General features: G+C 41.2%; 1 protein-coding gene across 2 annotated transcripts in view; it reads left to right on the top strand.

The window, feature by feature from the left end:
• Positions 1–24,217, top strand: part of gbe1a (glucan (1,4-alpha-), branching enzyme 1a) — a 131,263-nt gene that overhangs the window by 67,557 nt on the left and 39,489 nt on the right. For both annotated transcript variants that reach the window (XM_028983895.1, XM_028983894.1), the window contains exons 8-12: positions 2,640–2,755; positions 3,098–3,225; positions 5,561–5,659; positions 17,861–17,971; positions 18,425–18,596. In XM_028983895.1, coding sequence (XP_028839728.1) covers positions 2,640–2,755; positions 3,098–3,225; positions 5,561–5,659; positions 17,861–17,971; positions 18,425–18,596 — 626 coding nt within the window. The remainder of the gene's footprint in view (positions 1–2,639; positions 2,756–3,097; positions 3,226–5,560; positions 5,660–17,860; positions 17,972–18,424; positions 18,597–24,217) is intronic.

Below are 24,217 nucleotides of genomic sequence, written 5' to 3'. Positions count from 1 at the left end.
GTGCTTTCACACCAAGCATTGACCTTGGAGGATGGGGGAGAGTGCAGCTTGAAGGTTGGTTCAGCGTTTGGATGGACGTCAACTCAATGATGCATCCTTGAGCAGGTGCCAGAGGACAAGAAGGTCTTCTGTAGTTGGGCTCATCTTAAATTTATGATGGTACTTTCTTCGCTGCTTGGTCTGGCTTTTTCTCTACGTTTCGTACCATGTTTGTTCACAGTGGGGCTTCCCATGTCTTTTTTAAGATGGGGTGGGGTGCAAAAATTACAGATCCAATGTAGTGCAGTGTAGTTGTCTATCTGGGGTCGGGGAAAAAAACAAAGACAACACTATGTTTTAACATTTCAAGACACGTTTGGAAAGCTGATCTCTGTGATAAAACTATGTGGAATATTCCCCCTTTGCTCAGTTTAATCAACCTGTAGAAAATGAAAATGTGAATTCACAGCTCTGTTAAATAGTGATATTAAGAGTATGATGCGACAAGAGCAGTGGGACTAAACAGCTGTGTGGTCATTAGAAAGCCACTTGTCAGTGAGAGTAATTATTTTTTAAAAAATCAATTCGGGAGCTCACAGATTGGAAAATGGAAATGGAAAAAGGTAATGTGGTCTCATAAGTCCAGATTTACCCTAATGGTCCTATAAGGGTATGAAAGAAAGGAGATTAAGTACCCATCATGCATAGTATCTTCTGTACACGCCAGTGGAGGTTATGTTATGATCTGGTCAGGTTTGGCCAGGTTTGTGTTTAGCAACAATATGTGGCAATAAAATGTTGTGCCCTAAATATACTGAATGCCCAGGCTGTTCCATCAATGACATACTGTATATACAATACAAAGTATGATTGTTGAACACAGTGTGTGGGGACTGTACCTTGATCAAGAGCACCTCAGTAGAACTTTGACAGTTCGGGATTTGAAACCATAACCCTTCCTTACGAGTACACTTCCATACCAGCTAGGACAACTAGGGTGTGTTGTTCTGCTATAATTTTGTCCCTTTTTTTATACACTTGGACTGGCCATCAGAGCATAACAATTTTAGAATCTTTGGGATGTGATGGGGAAGACTTTACACCTTACAGAACTCTCCCATCCTCAATACAAAATCTCATTGTAAAATCCTTACTTGCAACTTACTTTAAGATAAGATAATCCCTTATTAGTCCCCAAAGGAAATTTGTAAATGAATAAAAACAGCCTGGTAGGCAGTCAGTTGTCCAGCACACTCGGTCTAGCTACATTACTACACACCTTACTATCAACCTTACTTACTTTACTGGCACTATTTACAGGGAATGTTGCAGGAATGTTACAGATTGTTCTTTTTTCAGCATCATGCTGACTCTGTACTAACGACTTGATTGGACGGAAACCATGTTAGATGGTTTAAATTTACAACTATACAGCCATGTTGATGAGAATGAGAATAATGCTAATTAAATCTGAAGTGAGTCTTGCACTAGTGTTAAACATGTGTATGGTTGCACACACAACTTTATGGAGGAACAACACTTTCGTAGGAAATTAAACCCATTTGAGCCACTGTTTAATGTTTTCTGGAGCATTAAAATGTGTTTTTATCACGAATGATGTCCTTGCCTTTTGTCTGTGACCACAGCTGCACTTTTATGCCTCATAAGAAACACTCAATTTATTCCATTGTTTCAGACTTTAAATGCTACAAAAAAACACAAATCTGACTCAAAAATAACACAGTCTTCTGAAACAACTAATCTAAATTGTCACATGGAATTTTTATGAAATTTACAGAACTATGTCAGAGGCCAGAAATGCCACACAACACAATTATGAAAAGTATAGGTTTTGAATTGTTTAAAGTAATGTAGAAAAATTGATGGGATGCATCATGATGCATAGATAATCGAGGCATAGATAATCGCGACTGAATCGAACCGTGAGACCAGTGAAGGATCACACCTCTAGTAATAAGTCAATTTAGTATTTTATGATCCCAATAAATTTTAACAAGTTGAATAATTATGTCGGATTTAGGTCAGTTGGGTTCCTTGAGGCATTTATAAAAGCAACATTTTTGTAAACTGGTGAAAGTTTTGGTGCATATAAGGATGAGATGAGAATGGTTTTGATTCACATGAGATGGAGTGGGAGGGGCTAGCTATCATCATCAACTATTTCATATAAATCCTGTCCCAGTCCCATCTGTACACAAAATGTCAAATCTGAGAGGAAAAATCACTTGGATGATTAATCCAGACTGCTATTGGTTAAAGGCAAGTGTCTCAACAGGAAACACTCAAGTTACGGTCATTGGTTAAAGGCAAGTGTCTCAACAGGAAACACTCAAGATTGGTCATTCTTGAAATAACATTACTGTATAAGAAATGATAGTGGATTTCTTAGTGACAGACCTGATGTCCAGCATGTCACGTGATGGTCACAATAATCATAACTATGATTTTGTTCATGTTTATCATTGCACCTATTATCAGCCTCACAGTGTGTGTGTGTGTGTGTGTGTGTGTGTGAGTGTGTGTGTGTGTGCATGCTTGTTGTTTGTGTTTACTGTATGATAATGTCACCTATAAAAGGAGTTACTGAATCATCCTGTTAGTAGCTGTTAATGAGTTCTCCTCTGTGTTATATCTGCTAGCTGGGAGGTCTCACGCTTCCTACTTTCCAACCTACGCTGGTGGATGGAAGAGTACCGCTTTGATGGCTTCCGGTTTGACGGTGTTACATCCATGCTCTACCACCATCACGGCGTTGGTAATTGTACTTTGATGTGATCTTCTTCACATGATCGCTGTCCACAAAAAAAGGCCTGCAATGGTCACATGAGCGGAGAATGCATGATGGCCGCCTGGTCAGATGAGTCACAATTCCTTTTGTAAATTGTAGCTGATTTGAAAGACAAAATACTTTAGAGACATTCATGACACATAATAAATCAGACAGACGGCTTTGGAAATCCCATTTAAACAGCTCTATGCTTTTCTATTTATTTCCTTCATACTTATGCATGTCGATAGCTAGAGAGTCACACACACATAAATTTTTTTGGTTGTAAATTTCAATATTAATGAAAAAAAATGTTGGTGTCCTCTCTAGGCATGTCATTTTCAGGAAGTTACAGTGACTACTTTGGTATGCACATAAATGAGGATGCTCTCATTCACCTGATGCTGTCCAATCACCTCCTGCACACTCTCTACCCGGAATGTATCACCATTGCTGAGGTGGGTAAAGTGTCAGGAAATGTATTTTTTAAAATGTAAATACATTTTTATGATTTTTGAGTGAAAGCTCTCTTAGATGTATTATTTGTTTGTCCTTGGTTTTATTACTGCAATAAACACTTATCTAAAAGATTTGAATAGAATACAGACAATATGTGTTATACAATAATTAAACAGCACCATTGCACTCAGCATCATCGGCCACATATTTCAGCACAGTAAGTTAGTTGGTCCTCTGTTCAGAGAATACAATATTTCATAATGAAGAATAAAACAATAAAAAATAGTAGTTTAATACATGCAAACAGTTTAATAATACAGATAAATTAAGTTATTATGAAATAAAAGTGAATGAAGAATATAGTGCAGCAACCATGGCTGAATTAAGAGAGTGTACATATGCACCTTCATGACTTGTTTTACTGTTTACTATATTCTTATTCTGTTATTCTTGCACCACCTGTCTTGTCCCATGTTTGCACTTATGTAGCCACTTTATGTAACTTTGTTTTAATGTTACGTATTGCACCAGGTTCCGGAGCACCGGGTTACGAAATATTGTTTCGTTTCACTATGTTCAGTCTAACGTGTTTTGTAGCTGAAATAACAATAGAGCTCAACTTTAACTTGAACTTGATATGGTGGAACTCGTTTTGCTCCACACCTCGTTATTTGTTAAAACTTTTGTCCTGTCGGTCTGCATACGACTTTTTATTGATTACAACTGAGCCCGTCTGTTCAGCGTGATGATTTCTTCAGAAACAGCAGGAACGATAGATGTTCCTGACACCACACATCTCTAATTAGCCTGTCGGTATTGCTTAGGTTTCTAAGTTCAACCCCCCCTTCCTAAAAAAAAAAAAAAACACTCTCTCTTCTTTCCATTGGTTCTATTTTAGGCCAATTATGTTTCCTATTTCCCCTTTTCTTTGCTTCTTTTGAAAATGGAAATTGCATTTGATTTTTTTTTTTGGTCTAGCCTTCTTTTCAGTTTTTCTCTCCTTTGCATTTATTTAAACCATTAACACCCTAAAAGGTGATAATGGATTGGCCAAGTTAATGGAACGCAGGTGATTATGGGGTAATTAGGACCTAAAAGTTGCAAGGAGACCACCAGGCTGCTCCCAACGCCAGTGCTCTTCCCGTCGGCTGTCCCTGCAGGGTCAGGTTCATGTCAAGATCTTTTCTTTCTTTTCTTTTCTTTTCTCCTTCGTGGTTAGAATGCACTTAACACTTCTTACTGAAGATGGTGGCACCTTCGCCTACAGTCAGAGCATAATGAATGCTTTTCTTTTTTTTCTACTCCCTTATTCTTTCCTTGCTGTCAAGTCCAAAGTGTTTCAATTTCCTCTGTCACTCTCATCTCATTAACCAGAAACGTATGGACTGACAATCTGGAAGAAGCTGTTAGCGTTTTTATATTTGTGACCATCTTTTTCTTTTATTTGAACAGGGTGGTGGAGTGGCGGTACGGGCAGCAAATTTTAAATGTATACCCATATGCTCATCCAGGCTAAATGTAATATACAGTGTGAATCTACTAAAGAGAAATGAGAGTACAGCTCATTAATCAACTTCAGAGATAATCTCTCCAGAGATTTTTAATGCCACAAGAAAACAACTTCGATTTCAGCGCAGAAAACGCTCGGTATAGGGTTAAAACTATACCATATGGGTTTCAAAAACAAAGGTCTTACACTGGAAGTACTTTATTGAGTTCCTGCCAAGCCCAATTTTGCCTCTACCAAAGTTGCTCAAATCCATATGCTTGCAATTTTTCTGCTTCCAACACATCAAATTCAAGGACAAAATGTTCACTTACTGCCTAATACATCCCACCCACTGCCAGCTGCCACTGAAATGAGATAATCAATGTTATTCACTTCATTTAACCGTGGTCACATTGTTATGGCTGAGCAGTATTTATAGTTCATTGTTTGTAGAATAATAAGAATGCAAGCAATACAACACATAAGAAGCTAGTAACCTAGTGGTTTGGACACTCACCTATGACCCAGACGACAGAGGCACTGGTTGGTTCAAACACCACTTACTACCATTGTGTCCCTGAGCAAGGGACTTAACTCTGAGTGTCTCCAGGGGGACAAGGACTTATGCTTAATGCCTTAAATATCAATGTAAAATAAATTAGGATTAACCGTACTCAATATATTTGTAAGTGCATTAACTGTACAATTACTGTATTGATTAGTAATAATAGTAATAGTATTATTTTGCATTTTATTGTTCTAATATTTTATTTTTGTATTCTTATTATAAAACCGTATATATTTTACCCTAAACTTTTGTCCTCTACGTTCCCTGTGTTTTTTAGGATGTTTCAGGAATGCCCGGACTCTGCAGGCCCATTGCAGCAGGAGGCCTTGGCTTTGACTACCGCTTGGCCATGGCTATCCCTGACAAGTGGATCCAGGTGAGACAATAGACCTCTGGTGTCTCCCCCAGAGTCGCTGGCAAACACACGAGTAGCACGCTGTTCTGCAGCACATCACACCTCGGCCTCCATTATGCTGGGTGTCACGTACATTCTCAGATTCGCCCCATATTCTTGCAGATTCTTTTATTTTCCTTCATAATGACTCTCATTTACCACAAAGACGGGCTGGCTCAGCCTACCGTGGCTGCACAATGGATGCTGCATATTTAGCCAGTTCAACTTTGATATACACTCACCTTATTCTTCTGCTCTCTGTGTTTAAATGACAAAGGAATTGAGTGGTGCAGCCGTTCTCAGCTGGGCTCGCTGTGTCGCTTGGACTTGTTCTTTTGCAGCTCTGCTGCTGTTTGAAATTCCTAATGAGGATTGTGTTCTGGAAAAAGTCTCTTCATCCTGACTCTGCATGTGTGCATGCTCAAATCATCAGTGTCAGTGAGGACGATTTGCTGGTTCTCTTTAGGTCATTCTAATTTACCATAAAATAAGGTCAAGTTGGGTCAAGTCTAAGACTAGTTTTATTGCATATATGTAGTTTTTACATTTGTGTTTGTCTACATGTGTATGTGTAAGTCTTTTTCCTTAGCTTTGCCTCCCCATATTGTTTATTTCTGTATAACCTCTTGTGCTGCATCATATCAAAAACTAATATTTAAACTCCAACCGTGAACAGAAAACAAGTCCAGTGGTAAAATATACCATTCTGGGTGCAACTAAACCTCTTCCACGTTTGAGGAAAAGCCTGTCGACCGATGTCACCGAGAGTCATACATCATATGGATGCTCTGTGCTCTCCCTAAGTGCATTATTTCTGTGAGGGCCTTTTATATCATCTGGTTTTTTTTTTTTTTTTTTGTCCCAGCATACATTTTCAGTGCACACCTGGCAATTTGGGTACACAGTGTCCTCCGGTGTCCAGACTGCAAACCACCAGTGTTATTTTGGACTACACGAACCACCACATGGCCAGGAACATTCTGTGGTAATGCGTTCTGTGGAGCTCATCATCTTGTATTTCTGTTATCCAGTTTCCAAATTTGGATTCCGTACCCGACTCAAGAAGGAAAAAGCTTGACGAGGACTCGCCGAGCACATCTCCTCTGCCTGATTAAAATGTCTTTGGCTGAAAATCAATAGCGTTCAAGAAGAAGCCTCAAAATAGATATTAGTCAGGGGAGGACTGAATATCTTGCCCAATGGAGCCCTTCCTTGGGAAGTAATGAAATTCATTAGGCATCATTCATAAAAAGAGTCCATCTGTTTATGATACAGCGGGCTGTATCCTTCTGCAGATGAAATCAATAGAGCTTTTAACAGCGCTACTTGAACTCCCATGATTCATCAGCAGGGCAAAGTTATTTAAACCCAGCAAAACTGAGCCTGGCACACCAAGTCTCTCGTGTCATGCACATGTTCTTGTTGCTGTAATGCTGTGTGCATTAACTTTGGCTTAACTGAGGCTCTGCGGTGATCCTGGCGCTGGGGGAGAGAGGTTAAAGCAGCAAATGAGCCCATTGTCTGTAATTAACAGCGGTGGCGCTTGAAAACTTCTTAACGACATTGTTTTTGCACTGGGGGCAATAAAGAAAAACCCCTCCACCTCCCTGTCCTAAATATCCCTCCACTCCGCCACCCCACCCAAACGCCCTCCAGCCTCTTCCCAGATTGTTTGTATAATTCATACTCAGGTGCTGAGTGCTTAGAACAGGCTTTGAATTTGATTAATTTGCTTAAGCAAATTAAGTTAAATTATCTATTTTTGTTGCTTTTTTAAACCTCTCTTTATCTCCCTCACTCTCCCTCATCCACTTCTCCACACTAACCTATTTCTCAAGAGGAACAATTATGCACGTAATGCATCAATGTTATAAAAGACAGAGGGAGAGCACAAATCCACCTCCCTCATTAAAATGCCGGCTTTTTAGTTTGACTCACAGGGCCTAAATTAATCATGCACAGAGATATTTTTAATTCCCGTGTTCCGGACAGGAGATAAGGGTAGAAATACCATTGTTCCGGATGCTGGATATGCCGAAGAGCGCTCGCGTTGGAGGGATTGGACTGGGAGCCATTCAGAGGGAGATTAGATAATGACATGTCTTAGGCCTTTGTTCCTGTTTTCTTGTTTTTTTTTTTTTAAGGTTGAGGTTCAAAGTGCTCAAATCGTTTTTTTATTTTTTTGCTTCTAAAGCTGCAGCCTGTAGTTTGACCAGCAGAAAAGGAAACATTTTTGATGTGAACATGGCTTAGGTTTTGCTAAACATGACTCACGAATGGTGATATGCGTTTTTTAATGATGTCTATTATTCGGTCCTTTCAAACTTTTCTGTCCCAATTTTGTGAGATTTGTTTTTCAGAATAAGTGTTTATTAGCCTGCTCACGGCTGCATTAAAAAAGTTTAATCTATCCTTTTCATTTCATGTAATTTCCCGCTACCGCCGTGTCTGAGAGGTTACATGCTGTTCTGCCATTTTCACCTTTCCACTGGGTGCCTGGGCCCATTCTGCCCCCTACTGCACACAGGCAGAACTGCAGCGCTCACTCTCTGAGGTTAGGACTCAAATCGGGTAGTGGGTCTTTACTGAGGTGTACGCTGTCTCGAAAGGCCATAGTTTATCCGACAGCAGAGAACAATTCCACCGTGTTCCACAGCTCTCCTTTCCTTAATTCATTACATCCTCTATATTTCTCATCTGACCCCCCATTTCTCTCTCTCTCTCCTCTCTTCTTGACTTCCCCCATTTTCTACCTCCTCAGCTATCTTTGGTTCTCTTACACATCTTGACTCAATTTTCTTCCATTTTTTCCCACCACTTATGCTCTGTGTCCGTATGATTTTTCTTCATTTCTCTGTCAGCTTGCACATTTCTGTCTCCATCCAGCCAAGGCTCTGTGTCATCTTGTTCCCTCCTTTCTATCCAGGCTGTGTCTGCCTGTCACCTCATATCGTCCTGTTTCTCTTTTCCGTTGACCTGATATTCTTTACCATTCCGCTGCAGCAAATCACATATTGATTTATTTTCCGATAGTCTCAGTGCACTCAATTCATCCAATCGAGATTCCTGCACATTTTCTCAAGATTTTTTTTAAACAAAATGATGTGTGAGTGGAGATCCCTGGTTCAGCATTTTTACTTATGATGTATTACTTTATTCAGGTCCTGAAGTATGTAGGCTTGTTGTGTTTTTTTTTCCAGTAATTTAATTTTTCTTCACACATTGTGAGAAGTCAGCATAAAATATATTTTTATGTTTTTTTTTTAAATGTGTCCCTCAAAGTCTTGGGAATTTCAAAGGGGAACTGTCTGGAATGCCTCACACTTTGCATCCTTTGTCAAAAGTGTCAAGATAGAGGTGAAAAAAGACTCGGAAAAGTAAACTGTAGTTCTTTGAGGTTTGAAACCACTTTTTTCCACGTTAAAAGCCTTCTTCAAGGTCGAAGTACACTATGGCAATAACGTTCGCTTGTTTCTTCATGTCTGTCTCTGTCAGCTTCACTTCTTTTCCTGGTTGGCAATAGTTCCACTGCAGTTTTCTTCTGGCTTCTTCTCTTGTTATTGAATGTTTGAAGCTTTTTATCTCTCATGTTCTCTCAGACTTCCTTTTTTTATTCACTTGGATATAATACAGGGCTACGATAAAGGAAATTGATCTCAGAGCAACAAGTTCTGCCTCAGCCTTCTTTAATGAACATTGCATGAATCAGTAATATGAAGCAAATCTGAGTTCCATAGCTGTCTGTGGTGCAAATGCCCAGCGTTGAATGGATTTATTGATCTTTGAGTGAAAATGATTATTCGTCATTGTGTCACAGCGTTTTCTGCAGTCCATCCACCCTTTGAAAAAGCAGTGGGGAGGTATGAACTGCGCCCAGGGGAACACTGTGGGACATTGTCTTGCTCAAGGCTACCTCACTGCCACCTTCATCCAGTTTCTGATAGAGATTTACACCACAAAGTTTTCATTTTTTCATTTGACACACAGTGGACATACCTCTGGGAGGTGAATTTGTCAAGGGTGCACCCTTGTAACCAGTCACATCACCTTCAAGCACTCAGGTCTAATTAAAGGTCTAACTAATTAAAAGTGATAGTAGAGTTGCAGTCAAAAAGTATATGACAAGGGGAGTCCCATGTGGGACTAACTGATTTACTTCAAAATAACTGACTGCCCAGCTAATAAACTACAGTTGGCAACTGGCATATTGGCATCAACATGAATAAAATATTCCCATGAATATTGGTTTTTGTTGACATGCACACACACTCGAGTGCACAAAGCAGATTCAAAATGTTAACATCACAGCAGGTACTGAATTATTTTACCAAAAGCAAACTTCTTTCCAAACATTGCCTTGTAAAATGCAACATGGCCTGAACCAAGATTCATGGTTTTGTATTCTGAATGCGTGACACCGATACGTTCTGCTCAACCTGCGACCATGAATATGCACAAAGAGAAAAAGATAACAAAGAGGGACACCGGCCTCTCAGTTATGCCTCTTGTCTAGATCAGGATGCTGGAAAATGTGTTAGATAACCTGACACGTCATGTCCCTGACAGCGGACAGAGACAGAACCGAAGAAAGAACAAGATGATTGAGTTTCTTGATTTGCTTGTGCTGGATGAAGGCTGTCAGACACTCGGAGGGTGAAATCCCAGAAGTGCCATTGTTATTTCATTACTTTAGAACATCTGAATAGCATCTGCAAATAGCATCTGATGTGTCATAAACAGACTGTAACGGGCGGATAAAAGCTCCATCTAATCAGATACTTTCACAGCGCTCTTCCAAGACCACAATAAAGTGAATCAATATAAAAACGGGCCAGCCTGCGAAAGTGACTTTATAACTTGATTTGGTTTTATGGCCACGGTGTTTAGCCGCCTGCGTCCAGTCGACCCGCCTTTACAATTTGCAACAAGGGCAGCGCGTCGGCATAAACATGTAATGGATGCTGTTTCTCTGGGAGTGGTGATTATTGTGCAATATCTTTGTTTGAGTCCCTGAAACACGGTGCAGGCCACGGCTGGAGGAGGCCTTTATTGTCTCTTCTCTTAAAACCCACCTTATTATTTCAGCCTGAGTCTGAGCTGTCTGTCTTCTTCCGCTCTGACACCTCGGTGTCTTCTGCACTACAGACACCGGGAAAGATCAGGAGGGGATGCGGCGGTTTAAAGACACGAGCTTTTGAGAGATTAAAATGTCTGATGGAGAGAACAAGACAAGACACACCGGGACGCTGTGATTTCATCACAAAGCTAATGGAAGACACAGTCAGTCTTTCCTTGCGAGAAGTACAGTATGCTGCTAGGCTACAGCAGGAGATGATAATAATGGATCAATTTTCACAATTCAGATGGCAAATTGAAGTTCATACATTTATCCATGTAATTATGTATGGATTAAAATATGAATATAGACTGATCAGCCATAACATTACAGGCATGTGAAGTGAATTACATAGATTCTTTCTCCTAATAGTGGGTGGGATATATTAGACATAATTTGTCCTTAAAGTTGACGTGTTGGAAGTGTAAGGATTTGAGTGGCAAAAATTGTGGCGGCAAGGTAGCTTGGTCATAGCATAGCTTTCCCTTTCTGCAGTGCTCAGGATTTACCAAAAATGGTCCAACACACAGTGCGTCATAATCTATTGTGTGTGGGGTCAGAACCAGTCATGGCACCCATGCTGCACCCCAACTGGCAACCGACAGCTTGGTGCCAGATGTCAATAGTTCATGGCTGCTTTGATAGCGATAATGTTATGGTCGATGTGTGTGTATACTTTATCAGCCTAAACCCCTATAATTGCAGCTTTTGGCTCTGACCCCGTCATATTCTGTTAAGTAGGTGTATGTCGAGTCTGGGATGCGCTGCGCTGCTGTTTAAAATGGCCCTTATTAGAGTGGGATACAGTAAGGAAGGGCGGGGGCAGCCAAGCCCCAGGCAATATTGCGATGTCAGAGTCAGGCTGATGAGGGGGAATAAACGGAAGAGGGTTTAAAAAGTCTGTGCCGTGTTTGTGCTGCTTCTCAGAGGAAGGAGATCGGGAGACGCTTGTTTTTGTGTCCCCCTTTTTGCTGAGAATGTTTACTTTTAATGATGAGGGGGAAAGGATTTTAAAAAATACATAACCTTTCCCCCCTATCTACCTCTCTGGACACTTTTAACCAGCACCCAGGGAAACTGTCTCTCCTCTGAAGGCTATCGAGACGGGGACCTGGAGTCGCATTGATTGTCCGCTGCTTCCTCCTGGCCGCCATTGATTGTGTCCCCCTGTTTTTTTTCAAAAGCCTGTTGAGTAATAAAAAGGCTTCCTTTATCTGCCCAGCCGCTGCCAGAGTTAATGATGGACTGCAGGGTAGCTGTGTCGGCCCGGCGCCATCCGGATGCTGAGCCCCGTCACAGACGTGCGCTGCAGCACTCATCTCACCTTCGGCTGCTGAGAGCTGATTTAGCTGGGCACCTCTGAACTGCTTAGTGAGCATGGCGCTGTTAGCCCCTTGTGTTAGCACCCTAAGGTCACTGATAGCCCCTTAAGTTGGGCGTTGCGAGCACTCAGAGTGCCTTTTCTTAGGTGCCGTTAGTGCCTTGTGAGCCTCTCGAGGTTGCTGCTGTTAGCCCCTTTAGCTTTAGAGTGAAAGAACCCTTCCCTGGAACCCTCTGACTTGCCGTAGAAATGCATTATCCAAAAGGACAGAACTTTTCATTTCCACGGTTACTAAATATTAAGGAGATCACTTCACTGATATTAGGAGAATTTACAGCATAGCAATGGTTATTCAAACAATGCCTCGTCACAGATTCTCCAGTCTACGTAGTGCTACCAGATGGTTTTGACTAAGATCTCGGTACAGATCTTCCAAAATCTCCCACAGGTCTTCAGTTGAATTTTCACAATAGCCACAATAGCCAGCCATAGTCTGTCTCCGGTGGATGAAGACATCATCATCCTGGTAGACACCCATGAAGATACTACTACTTATTTGTTCGACTTTTATTTTTAATCACTCACCCATCTGTCGCAAAATTAGGCAAATGTTGCTAGAAGTTATACTTATTGAAGCAGAGAAAATATGAAGGTATTTTGCCTTATGCTTACCAATTGCTCCTGAACAAAACACCCACACCGTACCGCATGTCTGCAGGGAAAATTCTGCTTTTCAGTCTTTTCAAACTTATTCAAGGACAAAGTGGTGGTTGGTGGACTTCTCTTGCCCTAGGTCAAACAGTCTGATTTCCCATAGGGGGCTAGTTAAACAAGTTTAAAGTAACGTTTGGAAGCCCGAAGTCGAGAAATATTTAGCAAACACGCATACGGAAGGTGAGTACCCAATGCGTTCGGGGTCTCCTGTGTGGGTGCGTGCGTTCTGACCTCCTCAGTTCCTTCAGCTGTCTCATCTGACCTCCTCCAGAAAGCCGGCAATTGGTTATCAGGACTCGGACAAGATCAGATGTCTTATTGATCTGGCACATTCTGCACTCTATGTGGATGTGTTGCTTTGGTGAAGATTGAAAATAATAAAATAAAAAAAAAACAGCGAAATCCTTTCGCCGCCCTCCATCTATTCCTCTGTTCTCTTTCCCCTCGGGACCTCTTTGGTGTCTGCCGAGCCAGACACACACATTCATCTCTCTTGTGTTCCACGTACAGCTGACCACGCTTGTGTTCGAGGCTCAGGCTATCTGTGTCTCATCCCAAATTTGAAGCAACAGAGAATGGTGCCTCGTGTTCTCATTAGGCCGTGCCACGTTTGACATGAGCCTATTGAACAGTCTTGACTAAGTGAGTCATTTTTTTAAAACGCTGCCTGAGTTCTGCAAACAAGCAGCAAGCGGTTATTGATGGAGAAGATAATGACCCATAGCGCTATAGGTTATTACTGTGGTCAGCGGCACTGGGGCCACAAAGTTGTTCGGTTCCCTTTAATTAGGGTGCTGGCAACATATTGTCTGTTTCGCATTATCTGAAACAATCACTTCAGCGCTACCATACTGCCTTTCTCAGACGTATGCACTACCACCTGGAGCAGGTAGGCTAGAGATTTTAGTCAATTGCCGCAGGGATTTCAGTGATTCTATCTTCTGGTCATGGTCGTGGAAACAATGTAACTGTTTTTCAGATGGCCTATGCATATGAAAGTGAAAGTGAAGTGATTGTCACTGTGATACACAGCACAGCACACGTGCACACAATGAAATGTATCCTCCGCTTGTAACCACCACCCTTACCTTGGCGGCTCGGGATTCGAACTGGCAACCTTCTTCCTTCCTCCGCTTCCTTAACCACTAGGCCACCACTGCCCCTATATCGAGTAGATAAAACAACTTAGTTTGCTGCAAAAAATTCACAGATGAAAGATATGGTCAGAAAATAATCTAGAAGAAACAATACCCAAAATCACTTAAAAATTAGCATTCATTTTCATACAAAGTGAAATTGAAAGTGAAGTGATTGTTATTGTGAAACACTGCAGCACAGCAAAATGTGTCCTCTGCATTTTGGCAACTCAGTGGTACCTTGGCAGCTCGGGATTCAAACCTGCAATAACTCCTATGGCTGTGCTGCCATAAGAAACCCAATTTTTATTGAGGCTAATCATAAAAAACTGCATTAATTTAAAAGCAAGCACAAATATTGTAAAGGAAATGTGTTTTCAGGGTAAGAAGTGCATGAAGCAATGCACCCTTTAATGCATAGTGTCATAGTCCCGGGTCAGCTGACTGAGACAAGAACATTCTTGGAACATTCTCGTCTGCATGATCTGCAATTCTTCACATAGAAAAGCCATCTTTCTGACCTCTAGCGTCTCGTCTGCCATGTTCAAAGCGAGTCCAATGGAACGTGATGCCGGTGGCGTTATCATATAGTAAATGCGAGACTCACCTGCTCCTTCAAGTTGCTCCATGACTGGTTTCACCGTACTCTCAACGTCCCTCCATGACGGCGCAATCTGGCACATCTGACACGTGGTAGCTACTGTACATGCTCATGGATGCAGTGGTATGATCTGGTACTGCCGTTCTTTACAGGTTGTATTTGTACACTGAACATCAGGTCCATACAATCAGGAAATTAGTCTGACAACATCGACTCCATGAAACTCCGGACTGGCACACCACCCACAATCAGAACCATGACATCATGGCATATTTCAGGATGACAATGCCAGTGTTCCTCAGGCTCTAATTGCAAAAGAATGGTTTATGTAGCATGAGACATCATTCTTACACATAGACTGGCTACCAAAGCTTCACTCTTGATTCTTAATTCACTTCTGCACTGAAGTTTTTCACGTTCCATATTGAAAGAATGCCTTGCTTAAATGCATGCTGTCAAGCTAAATATGCATGGTCTGACCAAATATAGTCCAGTGCAGAGTACCACGGTTTAAGACTAATGGTGGTCAGTACTTCATTTCGACGGGCTGGCAGCTGCACATTAAATTTATGTATTCCCTGTCACCTTAAATCATGATTATCAATTCATGTGCTAGCCAGAAATCATTTACCAAGTCCTTCTGAAGTCTTTAAATGTGGATTCATCTTGTTCTCTCTTTATCTGTATTAATCCTTAGTGAATAGTTCACCTGTATTCTCTCATTCTTTGTGGTAATGTGGAATGAAATGCGATTTGTTTAAAGACAGTTGTCTAATGTAGCAATATTGTAATCAGTGACAGATTCTGCAGATTTGTTGGTTTCATTTGTGGGACGTGTGTACTCAGAGCCGCCTTTGCTGGGTAAATAGTCTTACATCATCGTGCCATTATTGCTGCCATTATTTTATAATTATATTATTCTGCCCGAGACGTAATGTTGAGGCCATTTTCAATTTGAGGTTCAATAATCTTTCAAAACATAAACACATGCATGTTGCACATAAAGACAGGATGTCTTCTATTGGTATTCTCAAGGGTAATAAGTTACTGGTATATTAATGCTTGAAGTTGTAATGGTTTTAGTATTTGTATGCTGTATGTATTTGGGTTTATTCAAAGAACCATTGGTTTATGAGGGGCCATTTAGGAAATATTTCAGACTTTTGTTACACAAACACATGTGAAACACACACACATTCACATATGAAACTGACAAGCATGCATTTCTACTACTGAAAACTCGCACACACACATATGAAACGCTCACACAGATACAGGTGAAATGGACACACACACACACACACACACACACACACATATGAAACGCTCACACAGATACAGGTGAAATGGACACACACATATATGAAACGCTCACACAGATACATATGAAATGGACGCACACACACATATGAAATGCTCACACAGATACATGTGATGGACTCTTACGTAATAAACAAAAATTAAGCTTTTCACAATATCCGGAAATAATTTCAGTATATCCGGAAGGCATTTCACTATATCCAGAAGGCATTTCACTATATCCGGAAGGCATTTCAGTATATCTGGAAGGCATTTCACTATATCCGGAAGGCGGTTCTATGGATTCTATTTTGGCGACCTGATTAAAAAAGCGGTAATTGTATTTTGCGCATGCACAGTCCAAACCGGGTGGCTACTAGCCACAGCGCGCCTCCTATGAATAAATTCAAATCTTTTTCATATGTTTTTTACTTGGCTCATGGAGCAGTGGTGACCTAGCGGTTAAGGAAGTGGCCTTGTAATCAGAAGGTTGCCATTTTCGAATCCCAATCCGCCAAGGTGCTACTTAGCAAAGCACCGTCCCCACACACTGCTCCCCGGACACCTTTCATAGCTGCCCACAAGTGTGATGGTTAAATGTAGAGGACACATTTCACTGTGTGCACCATGTGCTGTGCTGATGTGTATCACAATGACATTCACTTTCCTTTTTATGGGCCTTTAACACAGTTTAAGTTTAATTTTTGTTTGTTACATAAGAGACCTTTTCACCTGTATCTGTGTGAGCAGTTCATATGTGTGTGTGCGAGTTTTCAGTAGTATAAATGCATGCTTGTCAGTTTCATATGTGAATGTGTGTGTTTCACATGTGTTTGTGTAACAAAAGTCTGAAATATTTCCTAAATGGCCTCTCATATTGGTTCTGTGTAGAGAACCCAATGACGTGTAGTTTTGTAAAAAGAAATGTGGTTATATGTAAGAAGATCTACTATATAATGGATGATTATGGATCAAGTTTTCAAATAAGGATGTTATTCAGTTATTAATCATTATTGAACATTGGGTGTAGGTGAGTGGCGTGTGTAAAAAGCTGAAGGAGTTCAACCAATGCAACATTCACCTCCAGGAGAACCAAGGAAAACTACAGACTCAATCAAAATCCAAAATCCTTAATCCATATTAGGGTCATGGGAACTGGTGCCCATTCTGACAAATGAATTTTTGTGAAATTTTTTTATGTCAAAACCTTATATAGTATGCTTGCCGTGGCAGTGTTATGATGAAACTGTAAATTTGTAGTTATGTATATTAATACTTTGATTTTCAGTTGTTCTATATAAGCAGAATGGAGCCTAGGCTGGTAAAACAGCATAGTGCAACTGATACTCTAGTTATAAAATTTGAATTCACTGGTTCAGTTATGTGGTGGGAGGGTCACTTACATATGATTGTTATTAACCCGTTCTAAATTTTCCCCCCACATTTTTATTTTAATGCATTACTCGCCTCTGAACACTCATTTTTAAGTGACAAGTATAGACACTGATGCCGACAGGGAATGTAGCATTCTGCACGCTGGCTGCAGTCAGTGACCCGTGCCCACTCAGTATTATGGTTAATGGCCTGTGTCAAAACACATACAAGCAAACAGAACCACTCGCGCCAAGTTTTAATGTAGCCACCGACCTACAGCAGTACTTAATACTAATGTGGCGAATGGCCCACTCTTACGCGTAATAGCCTTCAGATGCAGGCAATGACCCAGTCCTTTAGAGACTCTTTTTAGCTAGTGACCCGTGTAAGTCAATGATTTTACATTATCATTGTGTACTGTGCGTCTGCACACTGCATTGCATCCCTGAGCTGAAGGTCACTGTTTTGTATGACTGTGTCCGTGTCTCTCCTTTGTCTCCTTATGCCACAATAATTGCTGTCAGCACTTCGCGTTGGACTTCGCCAGGGTTCCTCATGGAACACATACCATATGAATTGTCTTTTGTGCACTGTACTGATAGCTCAGTCCTCTCCTCCGCAGATTCTGAAAGAGCGCCGGGATGAAGAATGGGACATGGCAGACATTGTTTACACACTCACCAACCGGCGCCGAGGGGAGAGATCGATCGCTTACGCTGAAAGCCATGACCAGGTGCACCGGCTGGGGTTCTTTGTTTCTCAGGACAGCACTTCCAATTCTGACCGTGAAACGGCCACATCCTTAAATCAGTCCTGTCTATTAGCTACAAACTGTAGGAGGAAGGTGGAATTCATTTGAAATTCTATGTATAGCCTCAAATCTTCTGAATTACTATGTACAATCTCTAGGAAGTGTTCAAATTGACCTACCATGAGGGTACATTATTGGATGAAACAGACTGAAAGTTCACTTATTTTGTAGTGGAAGGGAAATTGAAATCCGCACAAAAAAGCCTGTTGAGAGATCCAACAGAGGCAGCAGACTGCGAACAGCTGCTCAGAACAATCTATGCAATTCCTTTCTTTCTGTTGAACAGCCATAATTGCATTAAAGGTCACACAAAGTCCCGGTTTTAAAGTACATTATTGTGATGCAGTGAACAGCCAGTGACATTTGTCTTCCTAGGCACTCGTGGGGGACAAGTCTCTGGCTTTTTGGCTGATGGACCAGGAGATGTACACCAACATGAGCGCCCTGATGCCCATGACGGTAGTGATTGACCGTGGCATCCAGCTGCACAAGATGATTCGCCTCCTTACCCACAGCCTGGGCGGGGAGGGCTACCTCAACTTCATGGGTGAGTTGCCGTGGAAACACCAGGAGGGCAATGGAGAGAATGAGGAGTGAGAGGGAGAGAATACGAGCGAGGCAGGTGCTGCTGATATAGGAGTTGACTGACGCACTTTGCGGCAGGTAAAGCATGAAAATGTCTACGCAATTAGTGTTTATTGGTGTGTGCATGTGCCGCTCTACAAATGACGAATGCATAAATATATTCCACAGAGCTGTAAACGTCCACCCACGAAGGTTTACATTAGTCACATGTCTGTTGAGGTTAAGCATAATGTGTTTTAGCAGCAAAAACAGATGCTGACAGCTGGCACTTAATTCAAAATAAAACAGACAAGCCATTAACAGGAAATTGATTCCATGCAGACTGCAGGAATTAGCATCCAAGCATAAGAACACTAGATGCTCACATCATTTCCACTCATGCTCCTTTCCAAGCATGTTCATTTTGATTTGGGGGAAAAGCTTGATGAATGAAAATCGGGAAAGTTTGAGAGTTGATGGATCAAGGATCCACCATAAAGAGAGGCCTTTGCAAGTTTGAGGTGAGGACTGTTGGCAGACAGTGAGGAGCAACAGGGCAAACGCAAGAACGGTGGAGAATCCTGAGATGGCCAGAGATTGTTGTCTGGTCGAGTAAAGATCAAATCCATTATTAATACCTTATATTCCAACATAAAATTGGTAAAAGCATTTCACTTTGCACCACTGTTCATGTCTGGAAAGTGCAATAAAAACAGTAATTAAACTAAAGGTCGCCGTCACTTCCCTCAGCTCTTCCTGACCCTACTGCAAATGGCATATAAAGCCATTTCTCTCTAATTGCTAAGAAAAGCCAAAGTTGTAGTTGCAAAAGCTCTCTAAGCATTAGGGGGGAAATGGAAAGAGGAATGTGTGCAAGTCAGCTCTGAGAATAGAAAGTTGAGGGTAAGCTGTGTCACTGGATCAATGGCTTTAGAGTCATTTAGACAGCACTGAGCAAGAACAAATTGTCCAAGCAAAGGAATCAATCTGACATGTCAAGCCTGAAGAACTCCAGCCTTAAAAATATCTATTTACTCATAGCCAGAGAGGACATTCTAGATGCTCTGGGTTGCTGCAAAAATTGAAAGAACCTTAAAAGAATACCTGGTATATGATCGCCTTATCCAAAAGTAATAATTACATATCTGTAATAAAGTGATGATTATATTTTAACCCACAAATAATTTGATATGGCTGGAATTAACCAATTAATTGTTCAATGAGCTAATTTAGATTATTAGTCCTAAGTGTGGGAAAGAGGCTTAGACTGGGAGTAAATAAAATGTACTGCATACTCTGACAGTAAATAATATGGAAACATCCATTTCACTTTCTTAATAGTTCAGTCGTTTATTTTTTCAACTGTTCAGCACTTTGGAAGGGATGATTTGGATGATGCATCCAAAAGTGCTCTGAACTGCATGTTACATAATACTGTGTATGTTATATTTTCATCTGGTCATGTCTGATTTCCACTCTTCTTGACAATTCAGACACAGGGATTGTTGTGTGTTTCATCTCTGGTCTAGGGTCAGGGACATAGCAAATGGGACAATGGAGCAGAAACTCCAAATGATGCGATTGCACTTATGGCTAGCCATTTATTACAAACAAAGATATATAAACAAACAAAACACAAACAAAGCGGTTCTGGTCAGTTGAGTTATGATTCAAGTCTATGTTATTCTTGTCTTCAGTTCACACCACTTCCTTGTCGCTTCACACAAACACCCCCTCTTCTTGTCCCAAAACAGACGCCATTTTGAGCTCTCTGCCCTATTACAGCCCATCAATCATGACAGGAAGGGGGAGGAGTCCAATAATAAGCGGATGAGGAGCCACCCTACAACATTACAGAGAGAGAGAGACAGAAAGAGAGAGACACACAAACAGAACATACACATACAACAGTGCCACAAAGAAAGAGGCATGACTAAGGATATTGTTCCTCCATGTTGAGCAAAATTGAGGCAAAAAAATGAGGAATTAAATTAGGAAATGGTTTGAATAAACACTCCCTTTTAAACGATTTTGTAGATATTAGGCACTCTGGGCAAACTTGTACATTTTGTTGAATTTGTACAAATCATGGTTTCATTGGTGTAGAAAGAATGAAATCTTTCTGGACTTTTGTCTGTAGGTGCTGAACTTGCTGACTCCAACTCTTCTCAGTGCTCTCTTGTGAGCTCCAATCCATCCAACACAAACACATTGATCTCTCCCTTAACTTACCCTGCTAAATACCACAAAGCTAATTTGTCAAGGTGTCCTGTGGACCAATCTCACAGTATTTGAGTCTGTAATGCACTTTAAGTGAATGCAATTGAGGGTGCAGAATGACTAAATAGGCAAATACAATAACTATAAGAGGAATCTAGATTGTCAGGGTATTTTTATGGGTTTATAAAAAGGAGTATAAACACTCTCTACACAAAGCACTGTATTAAAACCACTTCAACCTAATGTTACCTGGCAGAAAGGCACAATAGGGGTTAAAAGGATGTACACTTTCTAATTTATTAACACCAGCAGATTATTATTGCAGTTACATGTAAATATTGTATGTAAAAAAGTTACCAATGTTACATAAAGACCCAAAATAAAAGAAAGGAGTAAATGATAGAGAAAGAGAAAGAACCCAAAGATAGAGAAGTGTCACGGGTGGGCTGGACATGATGATGAAGGAGGACGCATATGCACGATTTCACAGGACAGGGGTTTAATACAAACTGCATGAGACAAGGGAACATTAACACGCACAATGACCCGACGGCGAACAGACACGAACAGGATAGCTTTATACAATTATATAAATAGGGGGAACATGGAAGCGTGACAGATCCTCTCGACCTCACGGTAGCTTTCGTAGGCCGCTGAGAGTCTGTCACGCTTGGGGAACCAATTAAAAACATGACGTGGATCATGACGTGGATCATGGCGGGGAACAGGCGAACAGGATCTGTGGGGCAGACATCCTCCCGACCAACCACGGCTCCCTGGATCCCAGCAGGGCGGATCGGCTGCGTCCACATGGTCGGGTCATTCTGTCACGGGTGTGCTGGACATGGCATGAAGGAGGACGCATACGCACAATTTCACAGGACAGGGGTTTAATACAAACTTCACGAGACAAGGGAACATCAACACGCACAATGACCCGATGGCGAACAGACACGAACAGGATAGTTTTATACAATTATATAAATATAGACCAGGTGAACACGATCAGGGAACACAGGACAAACATAAAATCCGGAGTAACCCCTGCCGGTCTGGATCATGACAAGAAACTATGAATCAAGCTACAGAGAGGTTGCCTGGTCCATGAGAAAAAGGGAGGCAAAACCCCAGCTCCTGATGGAAAGGAACAGAAGTCTTAGAGACCACAAGAGATAATCCTTTTATACATTTGAAACAAAAGTTGCCACTGACCAATCAGAATTTGTTGTTTCTGCCCTGTCACACCTTTGGTGGGTGTCGCAGACAAAGACAAAGCGGGGGATTCCAAACAAATGGCTGGCCCTTCACACCTCCTGCTCGGGGGAAGGCCGCCAACAAAGACATGGAGAACAAAGAGGTGATGAACCTCTACACAAGACAAAGCTGCAGACCTCCATGGCCCTGCGACTTCCAATCTTACAGGTTACATTTGCTCTGCTCTGGAATAAATTTGCTAACATTTTTTGTTGTTTTCAGAAAATGTAGAAGTGATCAGAGACCTATTTTTACCAGTGATAGTCACTTTCATTCAGAGGAGGCTTTGCTTTGCGGTTCTGGTCTGAATTCTGTATGAATTTACACTGAAATTAAGAGTTGAAATGAACTAAGAATGTTTTTTCATCTTCCCAACAGTAAATATCCAAAAGTATAAAAATGTGAACATCATTTCATTTCTGAGAAACAGTTGACATCTATTGATCTGCTACATGAAGTGAGTAAAAGTAAAGTGATTGTAATTGTAAAACACTGCAGCACAGCACACGGTAACACAACAAAATGTGTTCTCTGTATTTAATAATCACCTTGGTGAGCAGTGGGCAGCCATGAAAGGCACCCAGGGAGGCACCTCAGTGCCTCAGATTCGAACCGGCAAACTTCTGTTTCCTCACCCGCTAGGTCACCACTGCCTACATAAAATGTACAGGGAGGGACTCCCTGACTCATGTCAGGGCATCTTTGGCAACAAGAACAGACAAGGAAATCCAAAAGAAGAGTCAAATGGACGGTTGGCCTGGAGAGAGATCAGTCAGCAAGGGTTTGGACAGTCTTAGCAGCAAAGTGACAAAATCAACAATGAGTGAGCAACAACTAACACAGCCGCCAGGGTTTTATCTGGCTTCTTCAGTTCTGGGTGTCTTTAATTCTGGCACGCCCCCTGTGGCCAGGAGATGTCATGGCGGCCGTGAAAACAAAATGAAAACTACACTTAAATGTCTCTTCATTTTTGTTGTCGTAAAACAATAAAGATCCACAGTCACCGGACCTGAACCCAATCGAGATGGTTTGGGGTGAGCTGGACCACAGAGTGAAGGCAAAGAGGCCAACAAGTGCTAAACACCTCTGGGAACTCCTTCAAGACTGTTGGAAAACCATTTCAGGTGACGACCTTTTGAAGATCATCGATAGAATGCCAAGAGTGTGTAAAGCAGTAATCAGAGAAAAGGGCGGCTATTTTGAAGAAACTAGAATATAAAACATGTTTTCAGTTATTTCACCTTTTTTTGTTAAGTACATAACGCCATTCATAGTCAAATTCATTCATAGTTTTGATGCCTTCAGTGAGAATCTACCAATGTAAATGCTCATGAAAATAAAGAAAATACATTGAATGAGAAATTTTTGGCCTGTACTGTATATATATATATATGTGTGTGTGTGTGTGTGTGTTTGTGCATGTACATATGTAAATACAAACTTTCAATACAAACTTACATACATGTAATTTTGCTTTCTGTTTCTTTATGTCCTTTGTGCCTTCCCTCTAATACATACAATAAACTTGCAGTATACAATCTGACAAATATCACCATTATAATGTTTTAGCTTTTGTTATTGACTATTGGCCTAGCCAATAAGGAAGTGGACTCGTAATCGGAAAGTTGCAGGTTCCAATCACAATCCGCCAATGTGACACTGAGGTAATCTTGAGCAAGGTACCATTCCCACACACTGCACCCTGGGCACTTTCCATGGCTGCCCACTGCTCGATTGGTTGGTTAAATGCAGAGGACACGTTGTGCTGTGATTCAGTCACAATGACAATTGCTTCACTTTTACTTCACTTATGTTCATTTTTATGATAAATAAGGTCTGTCTGCATCCCCTGCCTCCTGTCCTACACCTGACAATGCACTCCCAGTCAGATAAATAAGAGCTTGAAACCCTTGAGTGCTGGAGGGTTTCTATTATCCAGCCAAAGTCTGTGGATGTCCTTTCGCTGACCCTTGCTGTTGCTGTATGTACAGTGTACAGTTAACCCCATACTGCTCCAGGCATCCTGCAGCATGGTGCGCCTGTGTTGAACTGGCTTTAACGAACCCTGTTTCTCTTTTGCATCAATTAACATATTAACTGCAGCAGACCTTTGTATATTTGTGTGTTTTT

The sequence above is a fragment of the Denticeps clupeoides genome, chromosome 6, assembly GCF_900700375.1.
Source record: "Denticeps clupeoides chromosome 6, fDenClu1.1, whole genome shotgun sequence".
NCBI classification, from domain to species: Eukaryota; Metazoa; Chordata; class Actinopteri; order Clupeiformes; family Denticipitidae; genus Denticeps; species Denticeps clupeoides.
This window is presented reverse-complemented; position numbering and strand designations above follow the sequence as displayed.